The sequence below is a fragment of the Silurus meridionalis genome, chromosome 18 (assembly GCF_014805685.1).
Source record: "Silurus meridionalis isolate SWU-2019-XX chromosome 18, ASM1480568v1, whole genome shotgun sequence".
In the NCBI taxonomy this organism is placed as follows: domain Eukaryota; kingdom Metazoa; phylum Chordata; class Actinopteri; order Siluriformes; family Siluridae; genus Silurus; species Silurus meridionalis.
In genome coordinates this window covers 21383006-21406465 of record NC_060901.1, presented here as the reverse complement: position 1 = coordinate 21406465, position 23460 = coordinate 21383006, and the positions used below count along the sequence as shown (strand labels likewise).

At 41.2% G+C, this 23460-nt stretch overlaps 1 protein-coding gene across 2 annotated transcripts in view; it reads left to right on the top strand.

Annotated features, from left to right (window-relative positions):
• ift172 (intraflagellar transport 172) overlaps positions 1-23460 on the top strand; it is a 31895-nt gene that overhangs the window by 2710 nt on the left and 5725 nt on the right. Inside the window, exons 2-41 of one of the 2 annotated variants that reach the window (XM_046872710.1) lie at positions 742-796; positions 1757-1900; positions 2860-2972; positions 3056-3095; positions 3169-3234; positions 3313-3392; positions 3767-3854; positions 4290-4504; positions 4602-4725; positions 5337-5432; positions 5550-5711; positions 6094-6147; positions 6227-6330; positions 6467-6552; positions 6706-6818; positions 6898-7065; positions 7966-8102; positions 8528-8635; positions 9200-9284; positions 9374-9466; positions 10182-10259; positions 10667-10912; positions 11090-11168; positions 11248-11368; positions 11909-12053; positions 12946-13035; positions 13141-13238; positions 13566-13701; positions 13787-13903; positions 14230-14372; positions 14778-14871; positions 14948-15012; positions 15938-16118; positions 16711-16820; positions 17177-17306; positions 17742-17840; positions 18419-18528; positions 18973-19036; positions 19763-19849; positions 20274-20390. In XM_046872710.1, the coding sequence (XP_046728666.1) occupies positions 758-796; positions 1757-1900; positions 2860-2972; positions 3056-3095; positions 3169-3234; positions 3313-3392; positions 3767-3854; positions 4290-4504; positions 4602-4725; positions 5337-5432; positions 5550-5711; positions 6094-6147; positions 6227-6330; positions 6467-6552; positions 6706-6818; positions 6898-7065; positions 7966-8102; positions 8528-8635; positions 9200-9284; positions 9374-9466; positions 10182-10259; positions 10667-10912; positions 11090-11168; positions 11248-11368; positions 11909-12053; positions 12946-13035; positions 13141-13238; positions 13566-13701; positions 13787-13903; positions 14230-14372; positions 14778-14871; positions 14948-15012; positions 15938-16118; positions 16711-16820; positions 17177-17306; positions 17742-17840; positions 18419-18528; positions 18973-19036; positions 19763-19849; positions 20274-20390 (4425 nt within the window). In that variant the 5' untranslated portion in view covers positions 742-757. Of the gene's footprint in view, positions 1-592; positions 797-1756; positions 1901-2859; positions 2973-3055; positions 3096-3168; positions 3235-3312; positions 3393-3766; positions 3855-4289; positions 4505-4601; positions 4726-5336; positions 5433-5549; positions 5712-6093; positions 6148-6226; positions 6331-6466; positions 6553-6705; positions 6819-6897; positions 7066-7965; positions 8103-8527; positions 8636-9199; positions 9285-9373; positions 9467-10181; positions 10260-10666; positions 10913-11089; positions 11169-11247; positions 11369-11908; positions 12054-12945; positions 13036-13140; positions 13239-13565; positions 13702-13786; positions 13904-14229; positions 14373-14777; positions 14872-14947; positions 15013-15937; positions 16119-16710; positions 16821-17176; positions 17307-17741; positions 17841-18418; positions 18529-18972; positions 19037-19762; positions 19886-19984; positions 20233-20273; positions 20391-23460 lie in introns of those variants that run through there. The other variant, XM_046872711.1, reaches the window with a different exon arrangement.

Sequence of the window (23460 nt, the reverse complement as noted above, 5' to 3'; positions counted from 1 at the left end):
CTCTGTTCTTCAGAGTGGTAGTCTTTAAGGGGTTGAATAATTATGTCAATGAAGAATTCACAAAAGAAACATTTACTACTGTATTACAAACAGGGCCGTGCACAGACCTTTTGAGGGGCATGTGCTGAAACTGAAAAAGGGCACCCCCCTCCCTTTTTTTATATCAAGATTATTTAGTAACACCACCAAAAAAAGGGCACTTCGGAGTGTAAGGGCAAAAAGGGCATGTGCTCTGCACAGGTTGAGCCCTACCTGTGCACGTGCCTGATTACAAAACTAATTGATGTCATTTTAGTTGCATATGGTTCTTTAAGAAGTCCTTGTAGGATTTCATTCTGAATACAATTACAAATGTACACTAAATTCCCTAAAACCATTTACAGCATTGGGGTTGAATAATTTTGAACACAACTGTATTTCTTTCTTTCTTTCTTTCTTTCTTTCTTTCTTTCTTTCTTTCTTTCTTTCTTTCTTTCTTTCTTTCTTTCTTTCTTTCTTTTTCTTCCGATTTATTTGTGCTGCAGTACAGTCGTGCTCCACTCGGTGGCGCTGCAGACTTGCTCTAAAGCTCGCAGAAGAAGAAGTAGTTTTGACGCGTTTGACGTCAGTTCGCCTTGACGACGGTAACCAGGACATCGCTCAGGCGTCTACTGGAGAACGTCATGTTTTCTTTCTGCACGACAAACGTTTTATTTTATTGTTTATTTTATTAACATGGAATAAAGTGTGTGTATTTTTTAGAGAGAAAGTTCAGAACATGCAGCTGAAACATCTGAAGACGCTCCTTCCTCCACAGGTAAAGCTCATATTATCTAACACACACACACACACACACACACACACACACACACACACACACACACACACACTGAGATGTATTTCTGTTATTTTACGATTTTATATATAGAATAAAAATGTGTCCATCTGCTCATAAAACGTTCTTGAGATTTGTGAAGGCATCTCGAGAACATCCCGGTCTTTATTTGCCCTTATAACAAGCTCCATTCTTCTGGAAAGATGTTCCACCAGGTTTTATGGACTTTTTTATGGACAAGGGGGTGAAATCAAGTCAGGTACTGATGTCAGTGAGAAGATGAGGAGGTTTTCATCATGCCAGTGGTGTTCAACAGGGGGTCTGAGATCTTCTGCCGAAAGATCTTACAAGTCCTACTCGTATATTCTCATTGAGCTTGCTTTGTGCTGTAACGTGTTGGATGGGAAGGATGGGGAAAAACATCTTGGTCGTTTAAAGATGAAGGACATATGAGAAGAAAGGTGTCCACATACATTTGGCCTTTTAGGTGTTTACTAGTCAGAAACGGGAAATTACGACATCTGGGCACATACTACATTAATGTTATTTTTATGAATTAGTTGATGAATTGATGAATCGACTGATCTTCTGGGAAGATGTTCCACCAGGGTTTGCGTCATCAAGTCGGGTACTGATGTAGGTGAGAAGGTGAGGAGGTTTTCATCCTCAGAGAGGTGTTCAACAGGGGGGTTGAGATCTTTAGCAGGGAAGATCTTTCCAAGTACAACTCATATCTTCATGAAGCTGGCTTTGTAGATCGAGCAGAACGAAGGGGAAAAGATGAAGGACATACGGCCGGGAGAAGAGAGGTGTCCAAATACTTTTGGCAGCACGTCCTGAACGCAGAGGAGGAGTGGCTTTTTTTCTGGGTTTTTACCAGTCGGAAATGGGAAATACTTGATTAATGCTATCGTTGTTAATTGGTTAATTGGTTTGTTGCAGGAAGGAGCTGCGAAGGTGACGTGCATGGCCTGGGCTCCGAACAATGCCAAGTTCGCTGCGTGCACCGTCGAAAGAGTTGTCCTGCTGTACGATGAACAAGGCGAGAGACGGGACAAGTTTTCTACAAAACCTGCCGACTCTAAAGTAAATCCCTGTGTAGATCTGCTCCAAACACCAAACCCCTGACCATCAAAGAAACTCTTCCAATGAAGCATAAAATTTTATTAATAAAAATTTGAAATTTTATTTTTACAATGTATTACGTGTTCAAATGTCCCTTTAATACGATTTTGAAAGTATTGGAACGGTGAGGTGAGTTTGGCCTGTTTACCTTAAAGACGTTTGGTTTGGAGATGTGAAGGGGTTTCTCATTTTAGTTTCCGTGTTTAGATGGTGGAACTCTAATCGTCTGGGCTCCAGAGCATTTTCGATAACAATGCTACCTTCATCATGTTTCACAGACGAGCTTATATGGATCATGAGCAGATCCTTCCCTCCTCCACGCTTTTGCTTTTTCCATCTTAGTTCTGGAGTTTTTTGGCTCCTCCTTGAATTCCACTCAATCCCATTGATTCTTCATGCTCATGAGCTGCTTACATTTTCTAGTATGGCCTCTACATTCCTGCTCTCGGAATCTTGTTCAAACGGTGGATTGCGAGACGTTCACTCCTTCAATGTGGAAGGTGTTGGTCATGTCACTAAAGAACTTCGCTGGGATTAGGAACTCCTTCAGCGAGCTCGACCACAAAAAATGTCGAAACCATTCAGCAACTTGTGCATAATGATCATTGGTGAACAATCCACACGATCTCACTCATCCTACTCGGCGCTGCCCTCGCTTCGCAGAAGGTGCTTCAAAAGGGAAGTCTTCAAGTTCACGTACTTTCTTGTAAACAGAGCTTGTTTAGAAACGTTTTGACACCACCTCGTATCGTCTCGGATCCATTTTTACATCCCAAAACCCAAATGTCTTTATTATATACCTGGAAAGAAAAGAACCAGCCTCGTTGTTCCAATACCACATACGTGTGTGCTTGTTTTTCACGTGCGGTATGATATTTCTGGACCACGCAATTAAAACGCGTATCTTTTTTTCATTCCAGTACGGCAAGAAAAACTACATGGTGAAAGCCATGGCATTTTCTCCAGACTCCACTAAAATCGCGATGGCTCAGACGGACAACATCGTGTACGTGTACAAAATCGGAGCGGAATGGTAAGCAGGCGTGCGAATCCACTGATTCGATCGAGGACCTAAAAAAAAAAATTATTAAAAAAATCTGTTTTTCTGTGTGACAGGGGAGACAAAAAAGTGATCTGCAACAAATTCGTTCAGACGGTAAGCCGTTTACGGTATTTATTGTAGGCGCTTTCGCGTATCATCAGCCATTGTAACCGAAATTGCTTTACAGAGCGCTGTGACGTGCCTGCTTTGGCCTGCGGAAAATTCCATTGTTTTTGGACTAGCCGAGGGGAAAGTAAGTAGCTGTGTGTATCATGGGTTTGTTGTTTGTTCTCCATGATTTGAATAATACATTTTTTTTCCGATACCGCAGATCCGAGTGGCCAACACGAAAACCAACAAATCGTCCAGCATCTACGGAACAGACTCCTACGTTGTTTCATTAACCTCAAAGTAAGAGTTTCATTTAGTCTTCATTCGCTCTTATAATAAGCTCCAATATTCTGGGAAGATTTGTTGATTGGAAATATGTTAGATCTCATTCAACCACAAGGGGGCGCTAGGAACCTCAGGTACTGATGTAGGTTAGGAAGTGAGGAGGCCTCGGTTCGATTCTTCCCAAAGGTGGTCAATAGGGTCAGAGCTCTATAGCAGACCACTCAAGATCTTACACACGGAAAGCAGATCTTAATGGAGATGGCTTTGTGCATCCTGGAACAGGTTTGGGTCTCCCAGTGCAGTGAAGGGAAGATTTCGAAGAACTGGAAAAATCTGGAAAAATCAGGCTTCCCAATACTTTTGTCAACACAACATGTTCTATCTTTCAGCGTTTCAGAGAAAGGAATCCTCTCGGGACACGCCGACGGGACCGTTGTACGCTATTTCTTAGACGACGAAGGCTCCGGGGATTCCCAGGTATCGTAAACGCAGACTCAAAGACCGGACGCATCGTTTTACACACAAACAACCATTTACACAGGTTTCCTACGCATTTTTGGTAATTTAATCCGAGTACTTTCCGGATTGGGTTCCAGATTCGTTTTGGGGGCGGAGACACTGTTTTTCACTGAAAATTCCGCCTCAGCGTGGGGCGGAAGGTCCAAACGAAGAGAAAAATATGCGTATTCAAATAAAAACGTAGCAGTCTGGACATGGTCTAAATGTGTTTTTGTTAATGGACTTTAGTTCTGTTTTGTAGGATTTACAAAATCGCAGTTTTATTAAAACGCTGTGCATCAAACATGGGTTGGCGTCTTAAAAATCTTCAGGGAAATCTGCATATTTGAGTCTAGAAGTTTGAAATAAAAAATGTCTAGAAACCCTGTTCACACGTAACAAAATGGCCTTCAGGGGAAATTGCTGACTCACCCCTGCCCACCGTATGCTCTGGCTTGGGGAAGCCACAGCATCATCGTTGCCGGGTGCGATAAGAAGATCGTAGCGTACGGGAAGGAAGGACAAGTCCTGCAGACGTTCGACTACAGCCGCGATCACTCCGAAAAGGAGTTCACCGTCGCAGCAGCTAACCCCAGTGGACAATCTGTGGTTTTGGGGAGTTACGACAGGTAAGGCACCCCAAAAGACCTCTGAGATTTGGAATCGTATCAGCAGTTTGAATGTGTATGGCTTCTTCGAGACGAATCAACATTTGTTTTCATCCAGGTTGAGGGTTTTAAACTGGAACACGCGAAGAGGTGCTTGGGACGAAGCTGCCCCCAAGGAAATTCCTAACCTCTACACCGTCACGGCTCTGGCCTGGAAGAAAGATGGCTCAAGGCTCTGCGTGGTGCGTCTAGCTTTTTTGTTATTAACGTGTTTTATTTCTATTCAAAACTGCTAGAATTCACTAGCAAAGTGTTTCCATGTTTACCTTCAATATCGTTTTCTAGAGCCAATGTTAGCCATTTGATAAATTTGCCCCTTTGAGTTTATCCCTAATGACCAAACCAGAGGTGAGGGTGGTGAGGGAAAAACTCCCTGAGACTTCAGGAGGTAACTTCACTGATGTAGTGCTAGACCATTGTAGCAGAACTGTTCGCATTTTTGAGTGGAACCCCTTACAGTATCTCCAGGCTGTTCAGGTGGAGCCTTCCACAGCAAGTGGTTTCCAATTGATCAGGGAATCATCATCAGACTTCATCAAGGAATTAGGGAATCAGGGAAATTTCATCAGGGAATCAGAATGGGTCAGGCAGGTCTGGGCGAGCAAAAGGGGGACAGAAGCAATTATCAATTTTAACGGTTTAGGGCCGAGTTCCAAAGTGGCAAGGGGGAGTTATATTTGTAGAATAGCTGATCCTCATTTCCTGTAGGACTTCTCCAGGTCCTAGATTAAGCCTTGAGAAAGCTCCAAAGAGGAAACAAGAGGATGTTCATGGCTTGATGTTTGACCATTAGGGTACACTGTGTGGAGGAGTTGAGCAGTTCGATTGCTGCCTTCGCAGGAGCATCTACAAGAACAAATTCGAGATGACATACGTCGGCTTGAGCCAGGTAGGTTTTTTTGTTTTTGTTTTAATTGTGTTATTCATTTAGCATATAAATGTATTAGCTTAATTCTGAAATTGGTTGCCAGATAACCAATAAACCAACAAATCCCTCTTTATGCAGGTGATTGTGAAGAACCTTCCCACAGGCACACGAGTGGTGCTCAAGTCTCATTACGGCTACGAGTTTGAGGAAGTGAAAATCATGGGGCGGGATCGCTACTTGGTGGCCCACACCTCTGATACCCTCCTGCTGGGTGATCTGGTGTCCAATAAACTGAGCGAGGTTAGGAGAATATCGCTACAGTTTTTCGCAATACAAACGGGCTGGCGGAAAACGTATCGTCAACTACAGCTCACATAGAGCGGCGTTATATATTCGGAAACTCCGAGTAATATTTAATTAACGATTAAAGATTGGGGTTAACTCCTGGGGCCGTTTTTCTTTCTATTTCTCATTTGAATGTTTTTTGCTCCAGTTCTTCAAATTCGCCCCAACCTGTTTCTCATCATATATGTTTTTTATTTTCGTTTATTTACACTGACCATAGTACCACATTTTCCACCTCAAATCCCAGATGTCTTCACCTCAAAGTTCTTTCTGCCATTCCCCAATACATTTGGATGAGCATATTTTTGAGAGCTAATGAAATGTTTGTCTGGTGCAGGTGGCATGGCAGGGGTCCGGAGGGAACGAGAAGTTCTTCTTCGAAAACGAATCCGTACGTTTATTAGTACCTATAATAACTTTTTTACGTGTTTGAGTCGTATAAAAAGACTAAAGGTTTTGTTTTGGAGCAGGTGTGCATGGTGTTCAACGCAGGAGAGCTGACCTTGGTGGAGTACGGCAAGAACGAAATCTTAGGATCGGTCCGCACCGAATTTATGAACCCTCATCTAATCAGGTGAAGCGACTGACTATGGTGTAAAATGGAAAAATGTAACAGACACTCTGTAGTTTAATCTGGATTGACTGAGGGTTTTCACCACTTCCAAAATAAAATGGTTATCCATGATGGCATTCTGTTTGTGTGTGTGTAGTGTCCGTCTGAACGAGAGAAGGCAAAGAGGAGTGGATGATAACAAAAAGTTAGCCTACCTAATCGACATCAAAACCATCGCCGTAGGTGAGACACCTGCAATCAGACACTGATTTTTGTTTGTTCGAGGAGGAACCACATGGTCCATGTGCAGAACACCTCCAACAGCTCCATCTAAAATCAGTTCTAATTCACACTACTTCAGGCATTTGAATAAATTAACGTTCCCTATTTGTTTAGTGGACCTGGCTCTCGGTTACAACCTCGGGACCGTCAGTCACGACTTGAAGATCGACTGGCTGGAACTGAACGAGACGGGGCGCAAGCTGCTCTTCCGTGACAAGAAGTTACGGGTACGATTTAAGGGTTTTAACTCTTCAAGAGCCTTGTGGAAACCACTTACCTCTTGCTGGCGCACTTTCTCTGTTACAGCTGAACCTGTTCGACATTGAGAGCGGCGTGAAAACCACAGTGCTGAGCTTCTGCTCCTACGTGCAGTGGGTTCCAGGCAGCGACGTGGTGGTGGCTCAGAACCGCAGCAACCTGTGTGTGTGGTACAATATCGACAGTCCAGAAAAAGTCACCATGCTCCCCTTAAAAGTGAGTCTCTTTCATATCGAGTGAAAAATGTGTTTGGTATGGGAAATGGCCTTATAACCCCTTCCTAATTTGCTGGCCAGCAACAAGTGCTTCTCTAGGATCATTTCTGGTCTCTTTTTTACTCTGCATGATCCTTCATTGCTTCAGACTTGCAAACTAATTAAAACTTGATGAGAGCTAAAGGTGTTCATACTTATAGCTGCTATACCAGAAGCTTTCTACCGCGAATGAGAAGGTAGATCTTTCTTGTGCTGTCTTTGCTTTTTAGAGATCTTTATTACCCTTTTCAGCCTAAGCTGGTGTTTGTTCAAGCTAGAAATGTGGTGATGAAGTAGAAAAGATGAGCCTTTATAACTCTGGTTCCTCTCAGGGTTTCTTCCTCATGCCATCTCAAGGAGTTTTTCCTTCCCTCTGTCACCACTGGATGAACTTATAGAACACCCTCTTTGAATTTTGTATATTTTTCCACATCTTCCTCATTATAGAATCATGAGGTTTGGAAATGGCCTTATAACCCCTTCCCAGTTTGCTGGCCAGCAACAACTTCTCTGATGATGTCTTCTGATGTTTTTCCTCCATGGCATGACACCTGAATGCTCCAGAAAGCTCCAGACTTGAGCTTAATGATCAATTAATCAAGGGCATTTGATTAGCAGTAGCATTTACTTAGGCTCTTAATTCCTCTGGAAGCAAGTAGGGATGTGGTTTTTCCACACACAGCTTTTCATTTTTAGTTCCTGACACATTAAACTGTAGAACTTCCACACGACTGGAAGTGTTGTAGTTCTGCGTGACTTTGTGTAGGATCCGGTCGCTAAGGCTCTACCCCAGGTTTAAAGAAGATTAAAGGAAACACTTGAAACAGGAATTTATTTTGTTGTTTTTTGGGGGTTTTTGCAGGGAGATATCGTGGATTTGGAACGGGCGAACGGCAGGACCGAAGTGATCGCGTCGGAAGGTGTGAACACGGTCTCCTATACGCTGGACGAAGGACTGATCGAGTTCGGAACAGCCATTGACGATGGAGATTTTTACAGGTGAGTTAACCCGAATCATTTTCCACATTACGGCAAATCGCGTAAAAGTTCAGGACTTCTTATTTTATAACATAAACAAAAATCGCATTCGGATCTAAAATTAGTTTACTGCATTATAGTAAAAATAATTTGCACTACTAATAGAATGATATTAAATCAAACAAAACAGATTTTGCACTCGAACCTGATTGGTTGATTGCTGATTGTTTGACCAGTTACGGTTTTTATCCGCTTATGAATGAAAAGGAACGACTGATTTCGCAAAAAGTACGATATTTGACTTATTTGACTTGGTAAAGTACAGATACGTGGAAACTTCCATTGGTAATGTTTTTTAAACGTTAAAGTTAAATTGTGTCTTGCATCGTAAAATGTTATTTAATTTTATTTTTGATTTTATTTTTTTTCTCTCCACATGGGTTCAGAGCCACAGCGTTCTTAGAGACCCTGGAAATGTGTGCCGAGACCGAAGCCATGTGGAAGACGCTGAGCAAACTGTCTCTGGAGGCACAGGAACTGCACATCGCACAGAGGTGAGGAACATCTCAATATCTCAATTAACCCGACCTTCATGACCTCCATGATACTCCTGTTTACTCATTAGGACTTTTCCATTAGGAGCTCCATTTTATTTCTGTTCCAGAACTGTATTTCTGTAAGTACCCGTATCTGAAACCGTCCTGTATAAAGTATGTAGATCTTTACCTGGGGCTGAAAAAGCCTTCCAGAAGGTGAGAAGAAAGAACCGATCGAAACGCATGCTAACTATCAATCCACATATAAATACTTTTTGCTCCTGTACTTCGCTCCTTCGCTGGAAGGTCATGGGTTCAAATCCCAGTGCCAGGTTCAATCTAAGCTCTCACTGTTGGGCCCTTGAGCAAGACCCCTAACCCTCGCCTGCTCATTTATGCAATGAGTTTGGCTTCTTCTAAATACAGCGAATGTAAATAGATCCGAAGGTTGTGAGTTCAAATCCCAGCCATACCAAGCTGCCATTCCTGGGGCCCCCAAACATGGCCCTTAACCCCATCACTGCTCAGTTGCATGAGTAATAATACTTGTAATAATAATAATCATCTTTTATTACTCTTCAGGTGCTTCGCAGCTCTGGGCAATGTGTCCAAGGCGCGCTTTCTGAGCAAGACCAACCAAACCGTCGATTCCATCTCAAAGGAATACGTACGTATATTTCCGAGCCCCAAAAAAACATAGGATTATTAGTATTATTATTTACACCATGCGAGTGCCCCGTGTTTCCGGCGTTCCAGGGCGGAGACGGGAGAGAACACTATCAAGTCAAAGCGCAATTAGCGATGCTCGATAAGAACTACAAACTCTCCGAGATGTTCTACCTGGAACAGGTGAATAAGGTCCTATTATTATTATTATTACATATAAATATATATATATAAATCATATAAATAAATGTAAAAAAATAAAATTTATTAGTAATTTCTTTTTTTTTCTTTTTTTTACATTTCTTTTTTATTTTCAAACAATTAAAAAAATATGCTGATCATTTTTTATTGTATAATTAATATATTTTTTTTTCATGGAGTTACATATCTGTCCGGATTTAAAGGTGATTAATTAGAAAACCTTTTTTAATTTTGGAAAAAAAAGCGTTTTTTGTTTTTTGTATACAAATGGTATAAATAACACACCAGAACATTAAATGTCTTTCATATATATAACTCATTCAAATAAAAATGGAAAACTTATTAAATCAATTAAAACCACTTTTTTAGTATTGTTTGATTTTCCTTCTTTTACCAACTAATAAAATGTTTATTCATTTTTTTAAAAAACAATTTTAAAAATGTATCTGAATTTTAACAAAAACATACAAAAAATAAGGCAGAATCTAAATCTTTCTGTCGAAGAAAAAAAAATGCAAATAAAATCTGGATAAAAGTATTTCTAACATCTTTTGTAGCTGAAAAATATCATATTTTTTAACCGTTTTTCGGAAAATAAAAATAAAACAAAAAGAGACCGTGGTTGGGACATGATACCGCGACTCAAATGGTTCAAAATGGCCATGCGTGAAAAAATGATCTTGTGATCTTTTCGCAGAACGCAGTCAACGAGGCGATGGACATGTACCAAGAGCTTCAAATGTGGGACGAATGTATCGCTGTAGCAGAAGTGAAGGTAAGCAAAGGATTCTGGATAGAACGATGACGATTAGATGCTTCCTGCATTGGCACAGACGCTTTGTCCTCCAGGTTTAGACACTTTTATTGGACATTTTGTCCTTCAGATGGATATATTTTGAGTATGACAACTATATTTTATCATACAGGCATCAAATTTTCCCTTCACTTGAACTATGAAACCAAAACCTGCTCCATCCAGCTTCATGAAGATCTGCTTTCCATTGGTTGGATCCATCAGACTTGTGTCTGAACAAAATCGCAAATTCTAGTGGAAACATCTTCCCTTCTTCTAATGGAGCTCATAATAAGAGCAAATGGAGCCTCAATGTGGATTGAGATGCTCAAAAAACAAGCAAAATTTCGCCCATGTTCCTTCTATGTCTGTTTTTCTTTTCTTTTCAGGGTCATCCAGAGGTCGCCGAATTGCGTCGCAGATACTCCGCCTGGCTGATCGAGACCAAGCAGAATGAGAAAGCCGGCGAAATGAAGGAGCGCGAAGGAGACTACGTCGGGGCGGTGAACTTTTACCTGAAGGCGGGGCTTCCAGCCAAAGCCGCCTGGTTGGCTATGAACAGGGACGAGCTCCTGTCCAGCAGCATCGTCTCCCGCATCACCTCGGCTCTCATCAAAGAGGAGTTCTACGAGAGGGTGAGTCAGTTTAGCAATCTTCTTCTAAAATCGCGCATTTATTTCGTAAAATCTGACGGTAATTTTTCAAACTGTGCAAAATATTATATATATATATATATATATATATATATATATATATATATATATATATATATATAATGTATGTATATGTATAAAATGATTTATCTCCTCCAGGCAGGTGACCTGTTCCAGAGGACCAATAATCACCAGCGAGCCCTGGATTGTTACCGCAAAGGCAACGCCTTCAAAAAGGGTAAACGCACGCAGACACGTTCTCAGATTCATACAGTATAACGATATTCTCATAATAAAGGTACCGTCCGTTCCTGCAGCTGTGGAGCTAGCACGTGCAGCCTTTCCATCCGAAGTAGTGAAGCTCGAGGAGGCCTGGGGCGACTATCTGGTCCAGCAGAAGCTCATGGACGCCGCAGTGAATCATTACATCGAGGCCGGGTAAGAGCACTTCTCCAGCAATGAGAGCTGAGAGCGTTCAGGTCTTTTTGGGGGTTTTAGAGACAGAAATTTTCTCCACATTGACAATTGACGGATCAGTTGATGAAGAAGATTTTTTAATTCCGTGTCACCCAGATGAACATGGGGGTTTCGATTTGACTCTGGTTCCTCACAAGGTTCCTTCCTGGAGTCCCTCACCTCTGTCACCTCACGACTGGCTCGCTGAAACAGATCCAGAGATTTCTCGATTGTTAGCTCTTCTCTTCTGTATACGCTATAAGGCAAAAGTTTGTGGACGCTTCCCAAAAGATGTTCCACTAGATTTTGTGTAGATTTCATTCATCCACAAGGGGCGATAGTGAAGTCGGGTAGTGATGTAGGTGAGGAAGTGAGGAGCTCTGGGGTTTCACTTACATCCAACCAATGGAAAGCAGATCTTCATGGAGCTGGCTTTGTGCACTTCATAAAGCACACGGTTGGTTTGGACTTTTGATGACCAACACGTCTTACGGATATAAACCCTTTTATTTTTTGATGAAGGTGCGGATCCAAAGCTGTAGAAGCAGCGATCGGGGCGCGGCAGTGGAAGAAAGCGCTGCACATCGTGGAGTTGCAGGAGGACAAATCTTCAACCAAGTACTACTTCAAGATCGCTCAGCATTTCTCTTCGTTACAGGAATATGAGGTAAGAGAAGCACAAATGGAGTAGAAGAAAAGGCATGTGCCATCTTTATTCCTTTTAATTGATAAGAGACACTGACACTTGTGATGGCTGTGAAAAAGTAAGTACACTTAGTTGTCAGTCATCAAGGTCTAAATACTAATTGTGCGGTCTTTAACAACATAACAGATTCCAGTGTTTTTAAGGTATTTGAAGGTAACTTGATGTTCAGAAACAAGAAACAGTCATTATGAGAGTATTGAGGTTTTAATAAATAGACTAAAAATCTAAAACTAGACTTTTCCTGAATCATAAAAGTTTTGTATGGTCATTTTTTTAAGACCTGTAAGTAATAACTTCCCTCGAAACATATTTACATCAGAAAAAATGGGGGTGGGGGGTCGGGGGGGCAGCCCCCTACTGTAGCTCACCTGTAATTACTGAATAATAATAAAATTTTCATCACTTTGGTGTTCTGGAGCACTCGGGTATGTTCTGATATCATGCCAAGGAGAAAAGAAATGACCTCAGAGAATGAACCGTTTGTGTTTATGAAGCTAGCAGGGGTTATAAGGCCATTTCCAAAAAAAATGTGGGCGCATTCGCAATCGGTTTGAATCTTCACAACTCCCAACAAATTCACTTTGAGTGCTCAGAGATAAAAAAGACGAACAAACAAGAGATAGATGATGTAATGATGTTTATTTTCCGTGATGTCACAATCAGAAAACGCTAAGGAAAAAAAGTTCCTTCTTTGCTAATTGAATATGGAGCAAGATTTTGGCTGGCACGTTTTGAGAACAGGGAGATGTTTGATCATCATGTACACCTCCCTCCATATTTGGTGAAGACCAAAGCAAGAATATCACCAGCTACGCCTACAGGTGTACGGATTCAGTTTCCGTCATGTTTGCAGGTAGCAGAGCGCCTCTTTGTGAAAGGAGGACATATCAAAGACGCCATTGACATGTACGCTGAAGCAGGGAGATGGGAGCAAGCCCACAAGGCAAGAGACCTGAATATCTTCTGAATATATCATTACATTATTGTGTATGAAATCTGAAGTTGTTTTTTTTTAAACCCCTTTTTGGAAAAAAATAAATAAATTTAGCTTGCTGTGAAGTGCATGACCCAAGACGAGGTGTCTGCTCTTTACATCAATCGGGCTCTCGAGCTAGAGAAGGACGAGAAGTACAAAGAAGCTGAAAGGTATATACACCATGATACTATACATATATATATATATATATATATATATATATATATATATATATATATATATATATATATATATATATATATATATATGACCTTCTTACTTCATCTGCATCAGTTCCTGACTTTATTAACGCTCTTGTGGATGAATGAAATCTCAGAAATCTCCACGAACATCTTCAAAGTGGAGCGGAGTGTGGGTAAATGTGAAATGGGATGGTGAGAAAGGAGCAGATAGTAAACATCTGGTCAGGTGTCTACAAACTATATACCCTGTATTGTATATACAATCCACTCGTATTCTTCTGTTTCTTCTCCCAGACTCTTCTGCACCGTCGGCGAGCCCGACATGGCGATCACTATGTACAAGAAGAAGAAGCTCTACGACGACATGATCCGTCTGGTCGCCAAACACCACAAAGAGCTGCTTCAGGAGACGCATCTTCACTTGGCCAAAGTAAGGTGGTCTGGGGCTTTTTTTTTTTCCCAGCTTGACGTTATTTTTGTTATAATCGATGATGGTCTTGATGCGTTTCTTTAAGGAGCTGGAAGTCGAGGGAAGATTCTCAGAGGCTGAGCATCACTACATTCAGGGCAAGGACTGGAAATCGGCGGTCAACATGTATGGGACAAACGAGATGTGGGAGGAAGCGTATAGGGTACGCGCGTCTACAGCAGAACACTCCAGATGCATTCAAACTGAAACAAAGAAATAACACTCAAAATAAATGAAAACAATTCCATCCAAAAAACGTGAAAAAATGACACAATAAACAACATGTGGCATCGTTGATTCGCCTCTAGAGGCTGCTCGTGCACTGTATAACGCAACCTGGAAAAACTATCGGTATGGATTTTTGCCAATAATTCCAGCAATCAACTATCAAATAATTAATTCCACACACATGGAAAGCAGAGCTTCATGAAGCTGGCTTTGTGTACAGGGATTTTATTAAGGAACTACATATTATCGTGTATTCTTCAGGTTTCTAAAAGCCACGGGGCGGCCAGCGCCCACAAGCAAGTGGTCTACCTGTGGGCCAAGAGTCTGGGAGGAGAGACCGCCGTGAAACTTCTCAACAAGTTTGGCCTGCTGGGGGACGCAATTGAGTTTGCAGCTGAAAATCGGTACGGAAATGTATACAAGCTATAAATCACTTGTAGTTTCTGGGAAGATGTTCCACTAGATTCTGTGGAGATTTGTAAGATTTAATTCAGCCACAAAGGGGCATTAGAAAGTCAAGTTCTGATGTAGGTAAGGAGGAGTGGAGTGGCATTTTCATCCCAAAGGTATTGGAGCAGAATAGGAGGCCACTCAAGATCTTCCACACACATCCAACCCATGTAAAGCAGATCTTCATGAAGCTGGATTTGTGCATTTTGTGTGATGCTGGAACAGGTTTGGGTCTCCTTAATCGCGTGAAGGGAAAATTTCATGCTACAGCTTTTAAAGACGTCCGATACAATTGGTACCTTCTACAGTTATTTTTCACCATTTTTTACGCTTCTGAAATCGTAAATTTCTCCTCGCAGATCGTTCGAGTTCGCCTTCGAGCTGGCCCGACTCTCCATGAAGCAGAAGATCCCGGAAATCCATCTGAAGAACGCCATGTTTCTGGAAGACGAGGTACCGTTTTCTTCACGCTCGCCATGATCACCATTAAATTAATCCGAAAAGTAACCGTGCTGTTTTCCTTTTTTAGGGTAAATTTAGCGAAGCTGAGATCGAGTTCATCAAAGCAGGAAGGCCAAAAGAAGCTGTTTTGATGTAAGTGACCTTTCCAGCTATCAGTCTTTAAAAAGGTGTTTGTTTGCTCCGTTATGCTTTGGAATGATGTCATAGTGGATTTTATTGATAGCCAGGTTCAATCGAATACCGATAACGATTTTTAAATGACAATTTCAGCAGTTTTTTTTATAAATACTGAATAAAAAATACAAACAAACATTACACTCGATGTAAAATAGTACAAAGATATTAGAAAAACACAGTACTGAATCATGAAAATGTGCTAAATATTATAAAATTAATATTGATATATTAACCATTTGACTAAATATTGAGGAAAATCAAACACATTCAAACTGAAACAAAACGTAACAGCACAAATAAGAAAATAAAAGCAGTGACATGCAAAATAAATGAAAAAAGACACTCCAAATAAACAGCACAAAGAAAATTAAGCATATGGTGTCAATAGTTTGCCTCTAGAGGCCGCTTTTGTGCTGTATAACGCAACCCGGAAAAACTATCGATATGGATTTTCGTCGATAGCTGAGCAAATCTGCAAAACCTCTGCCGTTTGAGGGAGGATTTCGAAAAGAAATTGGAAAATTGGAGATGATAACCAACCTAACCAGAATGCATTTAATAAAGCAGGAACTAAATTAACCCAAAAGCCCACAAGAAAACGTCACGACCAGCTTGAATAGCCTTTATTTGTCACATATACATTAGAGCACAGTGAAATTTGTTCTTCGCATATCCCCAGCTTGTTTGGAAACTGTGGTTAGAGCGCAGGGTCTGCCATTATATGGCGCCTTTGGAGCACAGAGGGTTAAGGGCCTTGCTCGAGGGCCCAAGAGTGGCAGCTTGGCGATACCGGGGCTTGAACCCCCGACCTTCCGATCAGTAACCCAGCACCTGAACCACTGAGCTCCCACTCCCCCGTAATAAATGTGGGTGTTTGCAGGTACCTCCATATACAGGACTGGACCGGAGCCCAGCGTGTGGCTGAAGCTCACGACCCGGACAGCATGGCCGATGTGCTGGTGGACCAGGCCAAGTGCTGCATTGAGCAAAAAGACTTCCAGAAAGCAGAAGCGTTCCTGCTTCGTGCACAGAGGCCCGAACTCGCCATTAAATATTACAGAGTAAATCTTTTCTCTTTTCTTTTTTTTTTTTCTTTCAATAATGTAATGTATTTTTTATAAATCATTTGTCACGTTCCGTCATGTCCTGGAGGTGATGTTTTACCCAAGCCAGATGTAACTTTGAAGTTGTTTATGAGCAAATGTGTGTTAATAGATTTCAGATTTCAGTCTTCATTAAATAAATCAAACCAAAAATACCACTAACGTGACCACTAACCTGCAATAAAAATACTGTACATGGAAAATTCCAATAATATTTGAATAATATTTTGTGCCTTATGTATAAAATTTACATGTATAATAAATTTTTTTATAATTATTATTATTATTATTATTGTTAATGATTAAAAGTCAATTGCAAGTAATTCACTCTATCCTTGGCTTTGATTAAAAAAAATCATACATCGTGATTTAACTAAAGGACCGAAGATCAAAGATTGAGAGATTAAACAAACGTTTCGGCCAATTCCAGTCCTGTCATGTGATTTGAATCCAAGCAAAAACTTTTATGGTTGCTATAAATGGAAAAAAAAAAACCACTTTTGTGATTATACATTTTTTGTATCTTTTTTTTTTTTGTTTTGGTTTCCAGGATGCCGAGATGTGGAGCGACGCCATGCGCATCTGTAAAGAGTACATCCCGAATAAGCTGAGCATTCTCCAAGAAGAGTATGAAAAAGAGATTGCCAAAAATGGCAGCCGGTAATTAAAATAAATCAATAAATTAATTAATTTGACTTTGTGTACTAATGAGCGTTAAGCGTTCCAAATATATCACCATGGCATCTTTTGCTAACAGCTTTGCTTAGAAAGATGGAAAAGGGGGTTCAATTGTCAATTTAATAGATGAATGGTGAAGTTCTACACCCTCCTCATCCTCCTCGATGTTCTGCTTATAAAATAAAAGTCTTAAATTGATTTAAAAAAAAATAGATTTCCATACATCGTATAGAGGACAGAGGGTTTATTGGTTGCAGTTGCACATTCTGTAAGTGTGTGTGTGTGTGTGTGTGTGTGTGTGTGTGTGTGTGTGTGTGTGTGTGTGTGTGTGTGTGTAGAGGAGCAGAAGGGATAATCGAGCAGGCTCGTGAGTGGGAGCAGACGGGTGAATATGCCCGGGCGGTGGACTGCTACCTGAAGGTGAACGATTTGTCCAACGTGCCTCTTCTCGTAACGTGTTGGATCAAGGTGAGGTTCTTCTCCACACACATTTCACACGTAGCTCTTATTATAAGCTTCATTCTCCTGTGGAAGATGTTCCACTAGATTCTGTATGAGATCCACGTGCAAAGTCAGGTAGCTCCAACAGGTTCGGAGTCTCCTCCTCGAAGTGAAGGGAATCCATAGACTTCCTTTACAGATGTTAATGTTTTATTAGGAGGAGAAGTCGGGTGTCCCGATACCTTTGGCCACGTCGTCTTGTTTTATACGTGAACGTGAAATGCGGTGTTCGGGAAGATATTAGAAGGTTGTAGGATACAGAACACTCCAATACTGATATCAGGATTTTTCCTGCAGTTCTTCTGAGAATACTGGGTTTTTTCGGTGAACTTTTCCATCTCACACACTTGTTTTCTGTCTTCTGGAAATTCTTTCTTTACATTCTTTTTTTGTGTCTTCCAGGCAGCGGAACTGGCCATCAAGTTTTTAACACGTGAGAAGGCCGTGGGTGTCGTTCAGGTCGTCGGGCCGCGGCTGGTGCAGCACAAAAAGTACAACGCGGTACGTGACAAAGCCGAATACTGTGTACTGATTCGCTGCAGTTTCAGTAGAAGCAGAAGGGTGTGAGTTTAAATCTCACTATTGATGAAGAGGATAAAGAGGATGTGATGGATGAAGAGGATGAGATGGATGAAGAGGATAAAGAGGATGTGATGGATGAAGAGGATGAGATGGATGAAGAGGATAAAGAGGATAAAGAGGATGTGATGGATGAAGAGGATGAGATTGATAAAGAGTAGGACTGCAAAATTCCAAAAATATTCAAGACTGGAAACTTTCCATGGGAATATATAGAAATGAATGGGAATAAACTGGGAATTTTACAGAATTGGAGGGAATCTAGTAAAAGGGAGTTTGAATGTAGTTGCAGGATCATTTTGGATAAACTGAGGACACACATCTTCCTGCTGTTTTATTGTGAATATAATATGAATTTATCTGATTTGTGATCTGTTTTTATTTACATTTTAACACGTGTCTCAACTTTTTTGGGAATCGAGGTTTTCCAGAAGAAAACCACTTTTCATTTGTCAAGTCTCCGAGCTAAAACATAAGACTTGCTTTTTTTTTCCACCCAGGCTGCTGAACTCTACCTCAACCTGGACCTCATTAAAGAAGCTGTTGATGCTTTCATGGAGGCCGAGGAATGGAACAAAGCCAAGCGAATAGCCAAAGAGTTGGATGCGAGGTGAGACCCTGAGCACAAGCATTTCCACAATATCATTTTGCTTAACAATGTGGTACAGAACTAAAGCAAAAACAAATCACAGTATTTTGCAACCTTATGAGAGAGGAACCTTGAGTGAAACCTGATTCAGAAGGGAATGGCACCAGTGTCCATTTATCCCAGTTCTATAATTTTTTTTATCACTTTTCACTGATGGACACTCTGTCCGTCCAGACCAACCCCAGTAGTCCAAATCCATCCCTATGGAGAAACCATGTTCAGCTGCATAAAGTGGCCTCCAACCCTCACCCACTGGATGCCAAATGCCATAATTGTGAATGAAAATGTTGTGGTTAGAACGGTGTGGTGTTTCCTTAATCAGAAATTGACCCAGATATCAGGATTATTAGCTCTTTAATCACATGAAGGTTGGGATTTGTGATGTATTGTAATGTTGCTTAACAGGTTGGAAGGGTACGTTGACCAGCGTTACAAAGACCACTTGAAAAACAAAGGCAAGGTCGACTTGGTGAGTTTGCAATTGTTCGAGCATGCCATATTTTTCCTGATAGTAAGTTATTATTATTATTATTATTGGCTGACTTTCTTCTATATTATACACTATATGCACTAGAGGTTGACCGATTCATCATTTTTGCAGATTAATCGCATAGCATCGATAAATAACTGCTGAAACTATAAGCAAAAAAAAATAACAATAGTTTTTCCGGGTTCTGGTCCGCTGTTTTTTACGAGAGCGGCCTCAAGAGGTGAATCACTGACGCCACATGCTGTTTGTTTTTTCACACAAGACTGCATGCTGCACGGAGAGTGCTATATTTAAGATTTATTAATTTTATAATTAGATAATTATATATAATATATATTATCATATAATTATTATATATAATTATGATATATAATTATATAATCATTTTTAAAAATCCATCGGTCGATCTCTAACAGTTTGTGGACACCTGAACAACCCATTCAGCATTTACTCATTCTTATAATAAGCTCCACTCTTCTGAGAAGATGTTCCGCTAGATTTTGTAGAGATTTGTGATGTAGATCAAGAGGTGAACATGTATGGAGGCCTGGAGTGGAGTTCCAATTCATCCCAAAGGTGTTCAATTTAGTTTGGGCTCTACAGGAAGCCACACAAGATCTTTCACACACATTCAACCCATGGAAAGCAGATCTTTTGTGTATTTTCATACATTATATTAATTTTAACCCCTCCTTTACCAAACAGCTGGTTGGAGTAGATGTCATGGCGGCGTTAGACATGTACGCCGAAAGAGACCAGTGGGAGAAGTGCATTGATATCGCATCCAAGCAGGTACCGTCCATCATCACGCCCCCGATCTCCTACAAGGTGGTGTCAAAAAGTTTTAAGACTAGCGCTCTTTACAAGGAAGCACTTTATTTATCTACTTTTACACATTATCACCTTCAAAATCGTTCCCTTGCACAGAAAGGACCTCATGGACCTTCTGCTATTTCCGCCGGATCTCCGCAACGATGTCAAAACATCAATTTTTGAGCTGGAAAGAGGGCGAAGTCGGCAGAATGTCGTTTTTACGGCGAGAAACTGAGGAGAGCTCAGTGCTCCCTGTGACTATGCGTGCAGCCTCGTGCTGCCCTCTGTTGGGGAGTCTTGGAACTTTTTGATGCCATCTTGTATGGCTTCTGGTTCATTCTTGGTAGAAATAAAAAGAAACGCTGTATCTAAGAATCTCCTGCTCTTTGTTTTCCGTGAACAGAATTTCAAGATCCTGCATAAATACTGCGCTCTGTACGCCACGCATCTAATCAAAGAAGGTCAGGCTGAGAAAGTTCTTGAGCTGTACGTGCAGCACGGGATACCAGCCAGCCCAGAGGTATTCATCCTCTACCACTGATCTCTCCATCCTCTACCTCTGATCTCTCCATCCTCTACCACTGATCCCCCAATCCTCTACCACTAGATCACCCATCCCTCCATCCTCTACCACTGATCCCTCCATCCTCTACCACTAGATCACTCATCCCTTTATCCTCTGCCACTGATCCCTCCATTCTCTACCACTAGATCACTCATCCCTCCATCCTTTACTACTGATCCCTCCATCCTCTACCACTAGATCACTCATCCCTCCATCCTCTACCACTGATCCCTCCATCCTCTACCACTGATCCCTCCATCCTCTACCACTGATCTCTCCATCCTCTACCAATGATCCCCCAGTCCTCTACTGCTACCTCTATCCTCTACCAATTCAATTCAATTCAATTCAATTCAATTCAATTCAATTAATTTTTATTTGTATAGCGCTTTTAACAATGAACATTGTCTCAAAGCAGCTTTACACAGATAATGTGGTGATTAAATGTAAATATGTTCTTTGTAAGTATGTTTGTCCCTGATGAGCAACTGTGGCAAGGAAAAACTCCCCGAGATGGCATAAGGAAGAAACCTTGAGAGGAACCAGACTCAAGAGGGAACCCATCCTCATCTGGGTTGCACCAAATGTCCATTTGAAGCAGATATACAAAGTTGCGGGGTACAGTGATGATGATCAGAAGCAAACTGCACTCCCGAGTCAGTGCAGCAGACCGCCGACACCAACTACAGTCCAATCCGTCCTCAAAAGCACCCGTTCTACTCCGGAATTATATGGAACCACCCAAGGTGTTGATGAGAGACCGTCCCGAGCTGCACAGAAGTGTGAAGATCCATGGAGGAGAGGGGCAGGAACAGTGGTCACTGGAGCCTCAGGAGCATGTTTAACTCGACCGAAGAGAGAGAGAGAGAGAGAGAGAGAGAGAGAGGGTGACGGGAAGAGAAGAATATGGATTATTAAGTGTAACTATTGGTGTATGAAAGTTAATGTCACTGTGCAGTTTGGACTCCGGCAAGACTCGCTATGGCAGCATAACTAAAAGGGAGAACCAGAAGGTAACACAGACATGAGGGATCTCTGGGATAAGAGACGACCCACCACACCACCGTCAACAAACCTGAGTGAGCGTGTGAATGTGAGGGACGACAGCATACAAATATACCAGTTCACCAAACACTCTATATCCATGTTCCTCCAGATCTGTGCCTTTACCTAAGAAAATCTACTGATAAAAGGCTTGACTAAATAAATAAGTTTTCAACCTCGACTTGAACACTGAGACTGTGTCTGAGTCCCGAACACTGATTGGAAGGCTGTTCCATAACTGTGGGGCTTTATAAGAGAAAGATCTGCCCCCTGCTGTAGTCTTCATTATTTGAGGAACCAACAGATAGCCAGCACCTTTTGATCTAAGTAGGCGTGGAGGATCATACTGGTACAGAAGTTCACTCAGATACTGCGGTGCGAGACCGTTAAGTGCTTTATACGTCAGTAGTAATATTTTATAATCAATGCGAGATTTGATTGGGAGCCAGTGTAGACTGATTAAAACAGGGGTGATGTGGTCATATTTCCTAGATCTAGTGAGGACCCTTGCTGCTGCATTCTGGACTAACTGAAGCTTATTTATGCACTTACTCGCACACCCAGACAGTAAAGCGTTACAGTAGTCTAATCTAGAAGTAACAAAAGCATGAACTAGTTTTTCTGCATCCTGTAACGACATCATATTTCTAATCTTAGCAATATTTCTAAGGTGAAAGAAGGCGATTCTGGTGATATTATTCACGTGAGACTCAAAGGAAAGACTCGGGTCAATAATCACACCAAGGTCTTTGACAGCCGTACATGCTGAAACAGAAACACCATCCAGAGATGCTACGTAATCGGAAAGTTTACTTCTAGCTGCATGTGGTCCTAGTAAAAGTACTTCCGTCTTATCTGAGTTGAGCAGAAGAAAGTTATTAAGCATCCACTGTCTAATGTCCTTTACACACTTCTCAACATTGTTAAGCTGATCTCTCATCTGGCTTTGCTGAAATATACAGCTGTGTGTCATCAGCATAGCAATGGAAGCGAATCCCATGTTTATGAATGATTTCACCAAGAGGCAGCATATATAAAGAGAAAAGCAGTGGGCCCAAGACAGATCCTTGAGGAACACCAAACTTTACCTCATAGAGTGTGGAGAACTCACCATTTACATCCACAAACTGATAGCGATCAGTCAAATAAGACCTGAGCCAAGAGAGAGCTGTTCCCTTTATTCCTACAACGTTCTCAAGTCTAGCAAGCAGTATAGTGTGATCAATGGTGTCAAAAGCTGCACTAAGGTCGAGCAAAACAAGTAAGGAGACAAAACCCTGATCAGAGGCCAATAACAGGTCATTTACCACCTTAACTAGCGCCGTCTCTGTGCTATGATGAGGCCGAAATCCAGACTGATACATTTCAAAATAAGCAGATGTGAGCATAACTGCTGTGCTACAACCTTTTCTAAAATTTTGGATATAAAGGGGAGATTTGATATCGGTCTGTAGTTGGACAACTGACATGGGTCAAGGTCAGGTTTCTTAATAAGGGGGTGGATAACTGCCAGTTTGAAGGATTTAGGTACATAACCAGTGCTAATGGAAGAGTTAATTATTTTTAAAACAGGTTTGATTACCTCTGGAGCTATCTGTTTAAAGAAACTAGTAGGCAAGGGATCGAGAATACAGGTTGATGATTTTGATGAGGAGATTAATGAAATTAAGTCACTCTCATGAATAGGAGTGAAGCTTTGTAATTGATTGTCTGCTATAATGACACTGCTGTCTACAGGGTTACTTGTAAAATAATTTGGATTTATATTAACCGTCTGGATTTCTTGCCTGATGTTTTCAATTTTATTATTAAAAAAGTTCATGAAATCATTACTACCTATTGATGTTGTGCATGTTAGTGTAGTGCTTTTATTCCTGTTAATTTTGCTACCGTGCTGAATAAAAATCTAGGATTATGCTTGTTATTTTCTATGAGGGTGGAGAAATATGCTGATCTGGCAGCACTAAGAGATTTTCTATAA